This window comes from Quercus lobata, chromosome 2 (assembly GCF_001633185.2).
Source record: "Quercus lobata isolate SW786 chromosome 2, ValleyOak3.0 Primary Assembly, whole genome shotgun sequence".
NCBI lineage: Eukaryota > Viridiplantae > Streptophyta > Magnoliopsida > Fagales > Fagaceae > Quercus > Quercus lobata.
In genome coordinates, this window is record NC_044905.1 from 31085113 (window position 1) to 31102078 (window position 16966).

The 16966-nt window shown below is 37.1% G+C and overlaps 1 protein-coding gene across 1 annotated transcript; it reads right to left on the bottom strand.

Annotated features, from left to right (window-relative positions):
- Positions 1-4242: 4242 nt before the first annotated feature.
- Positions 4243-12560, bottom strand: LOC115975320 (protein SEH1). Its single transcript, XM_031096055.1, has 8 exons — positions 12340-12560; positions 7954-8071; positions 7501-7601; positions 7097-7174; positions 6280-6435; positions 5363-5475; positions 4986-5112; positions 4243-4521 (listed from the first exon to the last, which is right to left on the bottom strand). The coding sequence occupies exons 1-8, from the start codon at positions 12502-12504 to the stop codon at positions 4390-4392; spliced, it is 990 nt and encodes a 329-aa protein (XP_030951915.1). The 5' UTR covers positions 12505-12560; the 3' UTR covers positions 4243-4389.
- Positions 12561-16966: the final 4406 nt, after the last annotated feature.

Below are 16966 nucleotides of genomic sequence, written 5' to 3' on the forward strand. Positions count from 1 at the left end.
AGTGATATAAGCCACTACTAAAATACATGAAGGCCTCTCATAAGATACTACCAAAATACATAAAGGCCTATCATAAGCCACTACCAAAATACATGAAGGCCTATCATGAGCTACATAAAAAAAAATAAAAAAAATAAAAAAAAGAAGAAGAAGAAGAAGATTATACCAAGCATCATCTAAATATGCCAATCTTTTCCTAACATTACAAAATACATAGAGGCCTAAGCTACATCCAAAATGTAATCAAACCCATTAATTACATGAACTTCATCTTGCCATGATTTCCTTTTGGAGTTGTTCATAAAAAGTTTTTTGTGCTCCAGTCAAGGCACTTGTATCTTTCATCATGATTCTCTCCTCCTCTAACATATGTTGCATCTCAAATTTTTTCCTCTCAATTATGACTCTTTCCTTCTTAATCCTAAATTTTTCTTCACCTCTTTCCTTCTCAATCCTAAGTTTTTCCCTCTCAATACAAATTTTTTTCCTCTTCCAATCAAGTTCTCTCCTTATCCTTTAACTTTCCCAAGCGCAACTTCTCCATTTTGATATTAAGACTCTCTTTTTCTTGTTCTTGTGATTCCTCAATAAATTTCATTTTCTTGGTCAAATATTCCCCTACATCTTTTCCCGTGGCTTTGTTCTCTCGATTGGCCTTTTCGGCCTTCCTACCAATTGGCCTCTAAAAATTGGAAGTGTCACCAAGTCCAGACCCACAATCCCCCTCGCTAATAGATGTTGAATTTGGAGTTAGAGGTACGGATGCTCTCGATCTTTCATTAGGATTGGCCCCCTTTGGTTGATCCTTCAACATGAGCCAACAATGTTCAAGATGAAAGGGTTTCTTGAAGGTCTCTTTATACAAAGCCTTCGCATTGGTAATCTAAAAAAATTAAAAGAAATATAACATGATTAGTATCTTCAAACTATTGGTGAATAGGTATGTTAACACTATTGCAATATAATTTATACCTTATTTTGTTCGGTTATACCACTTTGATGACATGCGTTAACTTTAGCCATGAACCCACAAAACCTATTTGTCTCATTGTTAATCGTTGTCCAATGACTTATCAAGGAGATAGCAGTACAAGTGGTACTAGATGTATTGTACTGTGTGAAGTATTCTCAAACTTTTTGACGAAATGTATTTTGTGTTTGTTCATTACTGTGTATGGCATCAACACTAGTATTGAGCCATGTTGACACTAGGACTTGATCTTCCTCTACACTAAAGTTAATGCCCCATTTTCATTTCGTACAAGAGGCATTCTCAACTTGAGGTGGATAATCAAAAACTAACATAGGATTATTTTGAGATGTTCCCAAAAGTTGTGAGTCAATCTCAATATCCCCGGTTATGATACCCGTGTAATATGGTAGGTCTCATTGTGACTCCATAAAATTAGAAATAGCAATATATACTTCTAAGAAAACTGAAAGTAAAGACCAATACTATAATAAATTAGAAAAAAAAAATGTAAACTTCCCTGTACACAGAAAATTTCCAAACTAACATTTACATCAATACATTAGAAACAACAAACATAAACTTCCTTGCAACCAGAAAATTCCCAAAACAATTTCCAACATGACATTTATTGTAATAAATTTAGGGATGTCAATTTAGATCCGACCCACGGATACCCGGCCCGGTCTGACCCTAATGGGCCGGATTTTACCCGGCCCAATAAAGAATAGGGTTGAGTATGGGTTTTTTTAAAAAAAACCCGAAACGGGTCCGGGTTTTATCAAAAAAACCCGAAACCCGATCCGGGTAAGACCCGGTTATATATAAATATATAATTACTAAATTACCCCCACATATATATATATAGTTAAAAACCCTAAACTTTTCTACTCCTCTCCTCATTTCAGGCTTTCAACTCACACCTCCGCCTCTCCCTCTTCATCTCTCAGCTCTCTCACACACACGGCCACAAGCCCACATACACACACGGCCACAAGCAGACTGAGTCCTCTGCCCCTCTCATCTTCCTCACGTCGCCGCTGCATAGGCTTTACCCCAAGCCACCACCACACAGGCTCTCTACTCTCTCAACTTCATTTCGTCCTCGCCGTCGCCGATCTCGCACTATCGCACAGTCCTCTGCCCCTCTCATCTTCCTCGCCCATGGCCACAAGCGTGACACGGCCTCACTCCATCTCATTCTCCATTTTTTTTTTCTGGGTTCAGTTCGCCTTAATCATGTGAGTTTGTGTTTGTGTTTGTGTTTATGATTTTTGAAAGGGAAAAATGAAAATCATAGATCTGAAATTTGTGTTTGGTTTGTGATTTTGAAAGGGAAAATCGTAGATCTGAAATATGTGTTTGTGATTTTTGTGTTTATGTTTGTGATTGTGTTTGGATTTGTGTTTGTGATTTTGGGCCGAAAAATCATAAATCAAATTTTTTGTTTTTGATTTTCTGATTCTCTAAAAAAAAAAAAAAAATTTGTTTCTGATTTTAGGCTGGACTGGTCATGAGGGACAGGGTCCACGGGGCCCGTGGGGCGGGTTCGGGTCCCGAAAAAAATCCGTTTAGTAAACGGGCCGGGTCCGGGCCATGGGTCTTGGCCCGCGGGTTGGGTCCGGATATGGAAAAACCCGGCCCGAACCTGACCCGTTGCCATTCCTAAATAAATTAGAATCAATAAACAGAAAATCAACAAGAAGCAAAAACAGAAACCAAAAAAATGTAGCCTTCCTTGCACACAAAAAATTCCTGAACTAACATTTACACCAATACATTAAAAACAAAAACATAAATTCCCTACAAACAAAAAATTCCCAATACATTCCAATTCTCCGCAAATTTATCATTACAATCAACAAAAATAAATTCCTTGTGAACAGAAAATTCCCAACTGACATAAAAAATTTATCATTCCAATTACCTAAATAAAAAATCCCAAGCATTACATGATGAAGAAGACAGAGACAACTCACTTGATCAGCAAGCAAGCTTCGGACTTGGTGGGTCAGATAGAAGAGAAGAGAGGCCGAGCTGGATTAGAGAGGCCGAGATGGGTCAGACAAAAGAGAAGGCGAGACAAGTTGGCATGGGTCAGCTTCGAACTTGGGGCTTAGGTCAACTTGAGACTTGGGTGGCGTGGGTCGGTGGATTGGGCGAGATGGGTTTGCGGCATGGGTCGACTGAGTGGGTCAACTTTGGACTTCAGCAGCTTGGGAGGGGGGAGTGGACCAATGACATTGAACTTTGGGTGGACTGGTGACGTTGAGCTTTGGGTGGGCCAATGGCGATGAGACTCTCAGCAGAGGTGAGAGTTGAGAGAGAGAGGTGAGAGTTGTGAGAGAGTTGAGAGTTGAGAGTTTAGACAAAGGTGAGAGTTGATAGATTGGTTGAGTATAAAGAAATAAAAAAAAGAAAAAGAAAAAGAAACAAATAAATCATATTTTAATAGGAGGTAGAATAAAAAAATAATTTTTTATTTTAGCTGTCAGCTACAGTGCACCGCTATATATGGCTATGCACTGTAGAATGTAGGTAAAAAATTTACCTATACCACCACCATTGCAGTACTCTTTTTGTATATGGTAGTGCTAAAAATAACTATTTAGCACCACCATTATGGATGCTCTAATGGGTATCAGACTCTACTTCCCTTAATTTTGCCCAGTCTACTTATTTCGGATTTCAGGGAGTTACTAAGACAAATCCCGAGAGTAAAGATAAGGCATTACTTCTGTGAAGCCAATGAATGTGATGATAGGCTAGGCAAGGGAAAAGCACTCCAGCAGCAGGAGTTTGTGTGTTTTGTTGAACCTCTGGATATTATTCTGTCTTTGTATTATGACTTTATTGACTCTATTGGCATGTACTTTGAGAGAGACAATGCTCAAGTGTTTCTGTTATGAATTAATATAAGCATCCTCTTTTACCACAAATATATATTATGATATTAGTTATAACCTTACTCAGTTACCGCACTAAATCTATCGTATTTGACTACCTGTCAAGATATCACTGTTGTATATCATAAAAAATAAAATATTACTAATCAAATAATTATTTACTCATAATAGAGGCACTATATAACTACAAAATAATATTTTGGGTAAGAAATCTAACAAATGATGTCAAAAATTTTGTAACTCAACTTTTTGACATCTTTTGAGAGACATCAAGGATTCAAATCTCTCCTCACTAAACTTAAAAAAAAAAAAAAAAAAAAAAAAAAAAAAAAAAAAAAAAAAAAAAAAAAAAAAAGACGAAAGGAAAAAGTACTACAAGAGAAGGCAAACCATAGAATTTGAAACTCTGAATTCTTACACAGTTTTGGCATTACTTATTTCTTAATAAATACAAGAAATAAAAACTACAAGTCTACAACAACAGCTAGGAAACAGAAGACAATACGCAAGGGACTATGAAGTGGGCTCAAAGGCAGCCTGTTCATGCCAAACTCCATTTAAGTTTGCCTGCCACAATCGTACCATGCCATCATTTCCTGTGGTTGCCAAGGTCATACCACTCATGTCCCATTCCATCTGCCATACCTGATTCCAAAATTGACAAACATTCAATTGCTTTCAAACATCATTCACATTCCTTTTCTCAAAATACAAAATAAGGTGCAAACTATTGTCCTAGGACTCTCAATTGCTTTCTAACATCACACACACACATATTGGTGAACTATACACGCAACCTCCACCCATTTTTACGGGAGAAGGAATTTCCATTTGAGCTAGAGAATATTGACACATCATTCACATTTTTCACCCTCCTTTTTTGAGAAGGCTCCAAAATAAAATTACAGCATTCATACTTTCAAGTTAAAAAAAATTGTGCATCGAAATTATGTGCAAAACAAACAAGGAATGATTATATTTGTTCAAAACCACTACGTGCTCCTTGTATGCATGTTGTTGTGGGAATGCAGCTTCAACCATCTTATCTAAGTTCAAGAATTATTGTACAAAAAGTAGTAAGAAAAAATTTAAAAAGATGCTATTAATACCTCCCCTTCGTGACCAGAAAGCAATGCAACTTTCTCCACTGAGAGCCTTCCATCTAGGTCAGGGTCCAACCCAAGATGCCATATTGCAATTCCCTTGAGAGTTGCAACAGCAATTACTTCATATGGTCTGAAAGAGAATTATACCAGTAACATCATTAATCAGAATAAATTAGCTATGCTTTGTTGTTCCACCAACCAAGGAATACTAGCAGCATCAGAGGTGAAGGCAACTTGAACCAATTCGTTTGAACTTTTTCTCACATCCAATCACGTCACATGAAATTGCAAACCGTCACATTCAATCATATGAACCTATCAGGAAGTTTGGACTACTAGGTATAATATGCAGTGTCACTAGAAAATAGAAACAATATTACCTGCCAATGTTTGGTGCCCATGCGACAGCATGAACTTGATCACCTTTGTCCCCAGGCAATGCCAACTCTGCAACTGGAAGCCATCTTTGGTGAGCCTGGTCAAATTCCCATACCTGCAGGAACCTACTTTTGTGATTAACTATGAACTATCAAACTTTATGTTGAAATTTCATCCACTTTAGCTTAATCACTAAAATTTAACATGATTCCAAATAATAAAGACCTGTTTTACAAAGCAGAATATATCTCTTAAAACTGGCTCCAAAAGCACACTTCATGAAATAAGTGTCACATAGATGGTTTTCTGTTTTGAAGGATAAGAAAAATAATGAACCACATCAATCATGATGACGACTTTCTCACTAAGGACTTTCTATTTTTATTCTTTAGATTTAGCATTGCTCTTAATATAGTTGCACTAAATAGGAAAGTCCAACCAAAGATACAGAACAATGATTGCAGTAGCAAAGTGATGAAGTCACACATTCAAAGACCACAATTCTGCTTGTCTAAACCTTAGAATATAATGCATTTGTTGGAAAATATAATGCATGTGTTGGAGACTTGAATTGCATCAATATCCAAGAGTTTGGTTACACTAAAATCTCCCCCCCCCCCCCTCTCTCTTGGTTACACTTAAACAAAAAGTTTATCCCTGTTGGATTTGACGGTACAATCTTTGTATTTTCAAAACTTTTGAAATGTACAACCTTCAGGTTATACTTTAATGAGTGGGGCTTCAAGACTATAATTTAAGTTTGACATAAGATTCATGAAGGTCAAACAGCACCTTTCAAGTATTATGCTAAGAGAGAAGAAAGTCACGCCTAAGATAAGAAGAATCAATTGTACCCATAAAACATAATAGGCTACAGCTGCACATAACATGCATAAGAAAGCTGGACTATGAAGCATACCTTGGAGGAATTTAGTTGGGGTGTATCTGAATTGAAACCCAAAACGAAACTTGAATCTTGGCTTTCACCTCTGTGTGGATTCCATGATATAGATGCAGATATGCACGAAGCCTTACCAAATGTAGAGACTGACTCAATAACATTCTGAATTTCAGCCTGCCAAAAGAATGATATGATGTTGCTGATGAAAAGATAAAAGTACGGACTTCAAACAATCATTGATTGCTAAAATATCTAATACAAATGTTAGACAAAATATTTTTCTAATGCAATCTAAGACCTTCATACAATCACTTCCAAGTATCATGAATGAATTATTGAATTGTTACTGTAGAATCCACCCAACTTCCTGTGTCGATGTGTGCATAGAATGGGAGCAACTCAACAGCACAATGAGATGATTGAACAATCATTCATTAGATTAAAAAAAGAAAGAAAAATTCAAATTCCTATAGCATCAAAACGAGAAGAAACAAAGAGAAAACTTTCCATTTTCTAGCCATTCCAATCATCCAAAAAAAAAAAAATATATATATATATATATATATACAGGAGGCATTTCAGAGAAAGCAAGGACTTGATGATAAATAACAGGAAATGAAGACTACAAAAATAAATAAATAAATAAAATAAAAAATATAAAATGAGCATAAGGACATGAATGTTACTATCTATCTATGTATAAATATACTGAAAATTTTTATAGAAAAATTAAACAAAATGGTTTTCCAGATTGCACAAAACCTCAAATCATTAGCAATTCTAAAAGGCGGAACTGTGGATAATAAAAACTGGCTGAATTGAATAAGATAATCACCTGAAGTTGCCAATTCTTCATCTCCAAGGAATCCAGGAGCTCAAAGACTTTCACATGGCCATCTGAATGTGCAGCAACCTATATTGTATATTCAAACAAGGCATATTATAATCAATATTTTAGCGATATATTCTACTTCATTTTCATTTGAGACGATAACAGCTATTGTTGAGTTGTAATATAACATTAATATTCCACAATTCATAATGTTTCATCCTCAAAGTGCACTGATTGTTCATAAAAATATGTTGGGAGAAAGGGGCCGGATAGACATTGAAAGCTACATTGGATCAGATGAAATAACCAAATGATACAAGCATCATCAGAAATTAAAAATCAAGTTTTGACCACTATAAGCAATACATTAGATGTGAAGAAAAGCTGTATCAGAACTTGAAGCTCACCATTTTCAAACTTGTCAGAGAGATTCCAAATTGGATATCCAGCACTTTAGATGAATTGCTTTTAAAGCTTTCACACAGCTTCCATTTAAGAGGTTGCGCATCTAGCGAATAACAAAAGGCACAAGAAAACAAATGAGCTCAACCTTTTAACATTCATTTAAATAAAAACTCTACAACTTTTTGTATCACAATTCACAGCAATAGCCTTAATGTAATGGAAACAAAGAACCCAAAAAAAAGAAGAAAAAAAGTCACATTTAAGAAAGTCTAACAATTAAAAAAAAAAACAGTAATTGGGTCAGAAACAAATTTTAAAACATACTGTTTTTGTGTCAACCATAAGGATGACAGCATCTTATTGCACATCCTAGTGATATATCCAACACATAACCATGGCATGAATCATGATACTCATCACACTAGGCCAAACAAGATAATAAACTAAAAAGATACCTTCTACGACCTCCTCCCATAATGACATGGTTCCATCTGCGCAAATGCATGCAACTGCATCTCCATATTCCGGAGGAACCCAAACAACCCTCACAATGCCAGCCTGAGCCTCATGTATCTACAAAAAGTTCAACAAGAAAAGTCATAAATATCAATTGAAGACCAGCTATAGAGACACAACAAAGCTAGTGTAGTCCACACTTGCAAAACATTCATTGAACCCGAAAGACACTCATAAACTATCATCCAACTTTCAATTCACATCATTTACACTAAACATAGTTAAAATTCAATCCCAATTCTACGGCACATCCGACTACTAAACCTAGTCCTTTATCTTAACTTCACAAACCAAATGCACTTTCAAAGTAGCATCAAATTTCAAAATTTCCCTAGACTACAACAAACAAAGCATTGGTCCCAAAATTTTGAGGTCGGTCATGGACCCTTAATAGATTAGTTAGGATCGGTCATATGTATACTTTTCTTCCATTCTACTGTATCTAAAATCATACTCTCTATTACCCTCTTAATTGACATGTCCTTTTTTAACTACTTCTACCAATGTGATTTTTAGTGTTCCTCTACTATTTTTCGTTTCTTCAACTTGGATCAACTTACTCGTTCTTGCTAGTGCATTAGTCCCTCTCCTTTGAACATGACCAAACCATCTTAAGCAACTTTTCTCATCTTTTCATCACTAAGGGGTACCCTTATCTTTAAATGAATTTCCTCTATTCAAATCCTACTTTTCTTGTATTTCCACTTATCCATCTTAACATGCTCATTTCAAATACATTCGTTTTATGAATATGTTGCTTCTTAATAACCCAATATTTGGTACCATAGAGCATATCAGGTCATATAGCAGTCTTATAAAATTTTTCCTCTAACTTAAGAGGTATTCTACGATCGCATAACACTCTTTTTTTGATAAGTAATAAGATATAATGATAAAAAGGAACACCCAAGTGCATCGGAAGTGAACAAGGGAAAGGAAATCAAATACAAAAATTGCAAGAGTCTAGGAAAACAATAAAAGAAGGGAAAGATTTATTTTGCAAAGCAAACAACCAATCCCTTAAAGTTCTAAAAAAGAGAAACTTGAGGTCCGGAATAGATCTCTCAGAATCTTCAAAACATCTACTATTCCTCTCCCTCCAAAGGCACCATAATAAGCAATGAGGAATGATAGACCAAATAAAACCATTTCGATGACGACCAAAGCTGCCTTGCCAACATTGCAGCAGCCCCAAAACAGAGTGTGGCATAACCCAAGAAACTCCAAAAAGTCCCAAAACCATAGACCATAGATCCGAAGCAAAAGGACAATGAAGGAATAGATGGTCAATCGATTCACCATTTCTCTTACACATGTAGCACCAATCCAAAATCCACAACTTCCTTTTACGTAAATTATCAATCGTCAAGCATTTCCCTAAGGCAGCAGTCCAAACAAAGAAAGCAACTCTAGAGGGAATCTTCTGCTTCCAAATGCTTTTCCAAGGAAACCCAAAGAAGGCGGAGCCAGATAAAATTCTATAATAATCACTAACCAAGAAACCCTTAACTTTGCTAGGAATCCAACACATTTTATCCTCACCTAGCCCCCTTATAGAAGAACCATAAATGGTTTCCAAGAAATCAGACATAGCCTCTAGATCCCGAGCATGCACACCCCTAACGAATCTCACATCCCAAAAGCGGACACCATTGGTGGACATCATAAGCTCAGCCACACTGGCATCCTTATTCCTGCAAAATCTAAACAAGTTCGGATATCTAACAGCAAGAGAAGTCTCTCCACACCACCGGTCCTGCCAAAACTTCACTCTAGACCCATCACCAATATCATATAGAATATGGCGAGAGACGGAAGGCCATCCCTAATTGATATTTTTCCATAAACCAAAACCATAAGGGCCAATCACAGCTCTGGTACACCAGCCCCCCCACACACATCCATATTTTATCTCTATCACTTGCCTCCAAAGGGCATCTTCCTTAATCCCAAATCTCCAAAGCCACTTCCCAAGCAAAGCTTCATTGAAGAGTCTTATCTTCCTTATCCCTAAGCCACCCGAAGAAATAGGAGAACAAACAGTAGCCCATTTAACCAAATGAATTTTAGGATTATTGCCAAAACTGCCCCATAAGAAATTCCGCTGGAGCCTCTCAATTCGGTTAGCCACACTAGCAGGAATAGGAAATAAAGATAGAAAATAAGTGGGTAAATTAGAAAGGGTGCTTTTGATTAGGGTGACTCTACCTCCCTTGGATAAGTATAAGCGTTTCCAACCAGCCAATCTCCTCTCCATTTTCTCCAGAATTGGATTCCAAATAGTCTTATCCTTGAATTTAGCACCCAAAGGAAGACCAAGATATTTCATTGGGAGAGAGCCCTGCTTGCAGCCAAGAACAACCAAGAAAAGGTCTATATGATTGACTACCCCAACCGGAACCAATTCTGACTTGCCTAGGTTAATCTTTAGGCCTGACACCGCCTCAAACCAGATAAGAATCATACGAAGAATCAAAATCTGATCTAAATCAGCCTCACAAAAGATTAGAGTGTCATCCGCAAAAAGGAGATGAGACACCGCCTTGGATCTTCCCTCCAAGTTACCCACACTGAAACCCGACATGCGACCTTCATGAACAGCTTTATCCAACATTCTTCCAAGAGCTTCCATCACCAAGACAAACAACAAAGGAGACAACGGATCACCTTGCCTCAAGCCTCTAGTGCTACCAAAGAATCCACAAGGAGAGCCATTAATCAAGATGGAGAAACGGACAGTGGATAGACAAAAGAGGATCCATTGTCTCCATTTGGTAGAGAATCCACTTCCTTCTAACATCTGCAGCAGAAAATTCCAGTTTACATGGTCAAAGGCCTTCTCAACATCCAACTTACAAATCAGCCCCGGCATCCCGGACTTCAATCTACTGTCAAGACATTCATTAGCAATAAGAACAGGGTCAAGGATCTGTCTGTCCCTCACAAAAGCATTCTGAGAAGCTGAGATTAAATCCCCCATCACCGAGCAGAGACGATTAGCCAAGACTTTAGCAATAATTTTATAAACCCCTCCAACCAAACTAATGGGCCGAAAATCACCAATCTCATTAGCCGCATGTTTTTTAGGAATGAGAGTAATAAAAGTTGCATTTAAACTTTTCTCAAATTGACCAATGGCAAAAAAATGATGAAAGACAACCATGAGATCAGGCTTAACAATCCCCCAGCATAACACTCTTGATGCGCTTCTCTGCTTCATCCACCTTGCTCTTATCCTATCACCCTGCTCTTATCCTATGGTTCGTATCCTCCTCAATTTCTCCATCTTTATAAATTATTGATCCAAGATATTTTGAGTTGTTGATCTTAATATCTCTTGACCATCCCCACTTCGTTTCTGTTTCTACTTTTACTAAACTTACATTCCATAAAATCTGTTTTAGTCCTACTTAATTGAAAGTGTTTAGATTCTAGAGCATCTCGCCAAATTTCAAACTTGGCATCAACTCCACTTCTAGTTTCATCCAATAAAACTGCCCCCACCTTGGTTGCCTTAATGGTAATGGAGAGTGCCTAGACTAACTGTAAACCCAGAAGTCTCTGGTTCAACACCTAGCTGAGGCATTTTGCGATTTACGCGATGCCTACTCAGTGGGGATGTGTAGGCATCCAGGGTTTGCCCCTCAAGGGAGCTCCCACTGGCCCATACCTTGAGGGGGTTCTTTGTCATTAAAAAAAAAAAAAAAGAAAAAAAAAATTTTTTGATCCACCAAAACTATATCATCTGCAAAAGGCATACACCAGGGAACTTCCACTTCCTCTTGGATCGATTTAGTGAGCTCATCCATCACTAGTGCAAGGAGATATGAACTTAGTGCTGATACTTGATGCAAACCTCTAGTAGTGATAATAAACTCACTTGCGATTCATCCACTTGTTCTCACACTAGTTACAGCTCTGCCGTAAATATCCTTAATCAACTTAATATTCTTTCTTTTCCAAAATCCACCACATAACCTCTATACGGACCCTATCATATGCTTTCCCTAGACTGAATCACATTAGTACACTTAGCACAGTTTAAACATGGAATATTACCAACCAATGCGTATATCAATATGTAATTTAACTTGAACGGAAATTCATTTTTGGATTTGGGAAATTATTGTTTCACGATCCCTAATGTACACCATTTCACAAAATGTCCACACTTTATGCACGATTTAAAAGAGTGTGCACACAACAAAGACCAAAATGCAATCACTTAGCCAACACACACACACACACACACATACACACGAAGTGAAGGTAATTCGTAGATAAAGCAAATTTATAAAGTGAGAGGTGTGAGTGAAATCACAAACCCTAGATTTGGAAGTGCAGGTGAAGGAAGAAGAAGTAGAAGCTGGGTCCTGAGAATCGAATATGGAGAGGGTTCCGTCGGCGGAGCCAGTGGCGAGTCTCTGGCCACAGTGGTTCCAGGCGGAGCAAGTTGTGCCATTATCAAAGGTCGCCAAAGATTTCTCCATGTCAGTACAATTTTCTGAAACTGCGTGAGCTTTTTGGGTTTTTTGTGGGGTTTAAGTTTAAACTTTAAAAAGCAAAGTTCGGTGATTTAGGGATAAATAAAACGCAGCGTTTTAGGGAAATAAAAGTTGGGAAAACGGCGGGCCGTATTACTTAATTGAACCATTTTATGACGATCAACGTATGGTCGTTTGATGGAAGGCCCAAAATGCCATATTACAGGGTAGCCTGGCCCAATGCCTATTAAGCTCAAAGAAAGAAGTGGAAATTGTGAAACCCAACTTAGTTTAGAGCCCATTTCCGTTGTCAACTCTTAATCAAGTGGGCTCATACAAGCATAATAGTGGAACTCATGGGCTCTATTATGCTTCTTGCATAATCAACTTGACTTTCCTTGGCTATGTGTTAGAGATTTCTATGAAATACTTTATGTGCAAGAGAAATTTAGTGGAGCTCAGTGACCTCCTGGCAATGCTTCAACAGGTAAGTTTGGACAGTAATTTGGTTTATATATGAGTTTTTCAGGTATTCCTTTTACTAGATGCAACAATAGAGATGGTAGAGGCTAGAGCTACAATTTAGGAGTACTTTGTCCATGGTCTTATAAATGTTAATTGGATTAATTGTGTCCCAAATGTTGTATTGAACAACGTCCCAATAAACACCCGATCTTGCTTTTTTGCTTATTGATACAAAACCACATAGTTTGGTTTTAATAACTACTAGTCGCTAACCCGTGCGATGCACGGGAAAACTATTAGAAAATAATAAAGCATGCATATATTAAAAGACAATTTAAGTTCATGTATGCTTGCAAGGGATACATACCTAAATAGTTCTTGCGGTAGAAATAAAAATCTTATCTTTGAGATAAAGAACTGATGTAAACAAACTAACCTTACATAAAACAAATTAAAAAAAAAAAAAAAAAACATAAAACTGATGTCACGGGAAATTCAGCCACATAGTAGTAATATATAAATCTCTTAAAACCTAAACCTAAACGTAAGGACTAAATATTATGCGCCTTCTCTTGCTTTCCTGATGTATTTGGTTAAAAACATAAAGCTGATGTCACGGGAAATTTAGCCACATAGTAGTAATATATAAATCTCTTAAAACCTAAACCTAAACTTAAACCTAAACGTAAGGACTAAATATATAAACAAACTAACCTTACAAAAGCTGAACTTTATAAGCTAAAATCTATACCGTGAATTGTAGATCTTGAATGCTATACGGTGCGTTTAGAGCTTCCTACATCTGGAGAGAGAGAGAGTTTGCAGAAACCAAAGAAAATCTCTCTATAGCTTAAGAAACACAATATAATAAAATCAAAGAGATAAAATTTTCAGAGGAAAAAATATTATAAATAATTTAAAAGAATTTTGGTTTAATTCTTGAACACCGCAACTCCATAAAATTCATACTAATAATAATATTTTATGATAACGCAGTTAGAATTTTGGTGGAAAATTGTGGTGCCAGCAAAGGCTTCGGTTTTATATATATATATATATATATATATATATATATATATAGATGAGTATTCAATTGTGAACAAAGTACTATGTATTAATTAATATATAAACAAAACTAACCTTACAAAAGCTGAACTTTATAAACTAAAATCTATACCGTGCATTGTAGATCTTGAATGCTTTAGGGCTTCCTACGTTTGGAGAGAGAGAGTTTGCAGAAACCGTGACTTTATATTTCTTAACTTGAGAGAGGGGTAAAGTTGCTAGGGTTTTGTAGATCTTAAATGTTTTAGGGCTTCCTATGTCTGGATATATAAACAAAACTAACCTTACAAAAGCTGAACTTTATAAACTAAAATCTATACCGTGCATTATAGATCTTGAATGCTTTAGGGCTTCCTACGTCTGGAGAGAGAGAGTTTGCAGAAACCGTGACTTTATATTTCTTAACTTGAGAGAGGGGTAAGGTTGCTAGGGTTTTGTAGATCTTAAATACTTTAGGGCTTCCTATGTCTGGAGAGAGAGAGAGTTTGCAGAAACCGTGGCTTTATATTTCTTAACTTGAGAGAGGGGTAAGGTTGCTAGGGTTTTGAGGAGTTATAATTTTTATTTATTTTTTATTTTTTAAATATTGTGTTGATGTGAAAAATTGTGGTGCCAGCAAAGGCTTCGGTTTTATATATATATATATATATATATATATATATAGATGATGTGGAGGAGAGAAATAAGGCCAACCAAAAAGGATGTGTGTCAAGAGCTAAGCTCCATTGCTCCAGACATTATATCTTTAACTCACTTGAAAACCTATCCCACCCAACCCAAAAAAAAAAAAAAAACCATATACCCCTACTTGAAATAACTCTTCATGTATGTTATTGAATGTCACCTAAAATTTTCTACCCAAAAAAAGAAGAAAAGAATGTCACCTAAAATTAGTTTTATAAATTGGTTTTTTTTTTTTTTTTTTTTTGAGAAATTAAAAAAAAAAAGCTTGAAATCGGTTTTACCTAACTTTTTTCTTTTACAATGATTTTACCAAACAAAAATGAAAAATGTTAGGTAGAATTATGCATACCCTACCAAATGACACGAGATATTTCTCTTCTACACATGTAAACCAAAACACATGTACAAGGCTTTGACTACAATGTTTGGTTACACTTGGCTTATGTACATTCTCACCCTAGGTTATTTGGGAAAGAGAGGAAACTTGTGAAAATAATTATTCTTAGTGCTTATTATATGCAAACTGTTTTATATAGTTTTACACACTCCTAAAAGCAACTAAGTAAAACTGTTAATTTGCAACTAGTTTAACTCTTTCTTCTTCATGTGTAACATACTAAATCTCCTACAAGTACAAAAAGTGCACAAACTCATTACTCTTTTTGGTAGGCACTTCATCTTATCAACCTTCTTCATTCACCCATGATCCTCAATAAATTACTCACACTAGCATGCATATGTGTTGATGCCCACTTTGGTAGAGAGGCCCAATAGTAGGAAGAAGCCCAACAGTATGGGAGGAAAAAAGTTAGTAAATTGAGAAAAAAACCATTAAACCCGAATGACAGGAATAATGGATCATAGGCCTAGAAAATAATAAATGAGCCTCAAAGAAAGCAAGTAGGCCTAAAGGAGCTTAGAGAAAAGAAGTAGTAAACCCATGGGCAGTATATGAAATAGAAAGCAAGCAAGAATGGGCCAAAGAGGCCCGAAGTAATGAATTAAGTAAGTAAGGGGTTGATGGAAAGCCCATGAACCCCGAAAGTAAAGGATATGGTAATTTGAGCCGGGAAAGCCCAAAAGACTTAGCAAAGGCCCATGGGAGCAAAGAATTAGAATGAGCCGAGGATGCCCAAAAGGATAAGATGGGCCATGGAAACCCAAAAGCAATGGAATGGGTCAAGGAAGCCCAAAATAGTATGAATACTAGTCCAATGGTAATACTGGGCCACGGGAATTAAGCAAAGGAAAAGTATACAGCAGGCCCAAAAGAAGCCCAGCAAGCACGGGTCATATAATTGCACAACAGGAATGACAGAATGGCATGGAAAAAGTGCTAGCAGACCTACAAAAGGGGCAAAGGATGGATTAAAGAAGGAAAAACTCACAATCAAGCAAGGCCCAGCCCAAGAAGGAAGTGAGATATAAAAAAACAAAGGCTTAGAGAACCATTCACACCACAAGAGGTTAAGAATGAGCAACAGAGTGTACAGACAAGCCTTCAAGTCATGGCAAACGCATGGGCAATAGACAAGCCATGGACATATATGGAAGTGGAGCACGCACAAGGCCCATGCACCACTAACCTGTACTCAGCCAATACAGGAGTGGTGGGCCATGGGTCAAAGGCAAGAGCCTATTCTGGGGTTCCTGCTCAGACTCTTTTGGGAGAAATGTCCTATTGAGATGACATACCACCCAAAAGAGGAAAAGATGAGTTGGAATCACTAGGTGCATACCATGATGGATAGTGAGAGAGAATGCCCACCCTTATCCGAATGGGAATGCCACGGTGAGCAAGCAAACAAAATAAGACTCTTTGTTTGGTAATGGGATGTGGCACGACCAGCATAGGTAAGTGGTGGTGGTTGGGCAGCTAACAGACCAGTGGGTGGTCTGGAAGGACACCCACGCCCAGACAAAAATGGTTAAAGGGTAAAATAGTAAAAAACCCTTCATGGTAGGCGGTATAAAAAGGGCCCTCCGCATTGCATAGGAAGGAGGAGAACATGAGAAGAGGAGAGGAAAGAAAGAGTGAACATAACAACCCCAAAAGGGAACAAGAAAAATAAATAAAATAGAGTAGAAAACTTAGAAAGAAAAACAGAAAGTGGGCAAGAGTGTGATAGTAGGCATGCACCAATAGACTAATCCATTCTCTTCCTCTAAAAGCCTACCCTCTATTAAGGATTAAGGACTTTGAGCATAAGCCATTTAGGCCCATTCTTTCAAAGTGGGTAATTTCTGTGGCAGG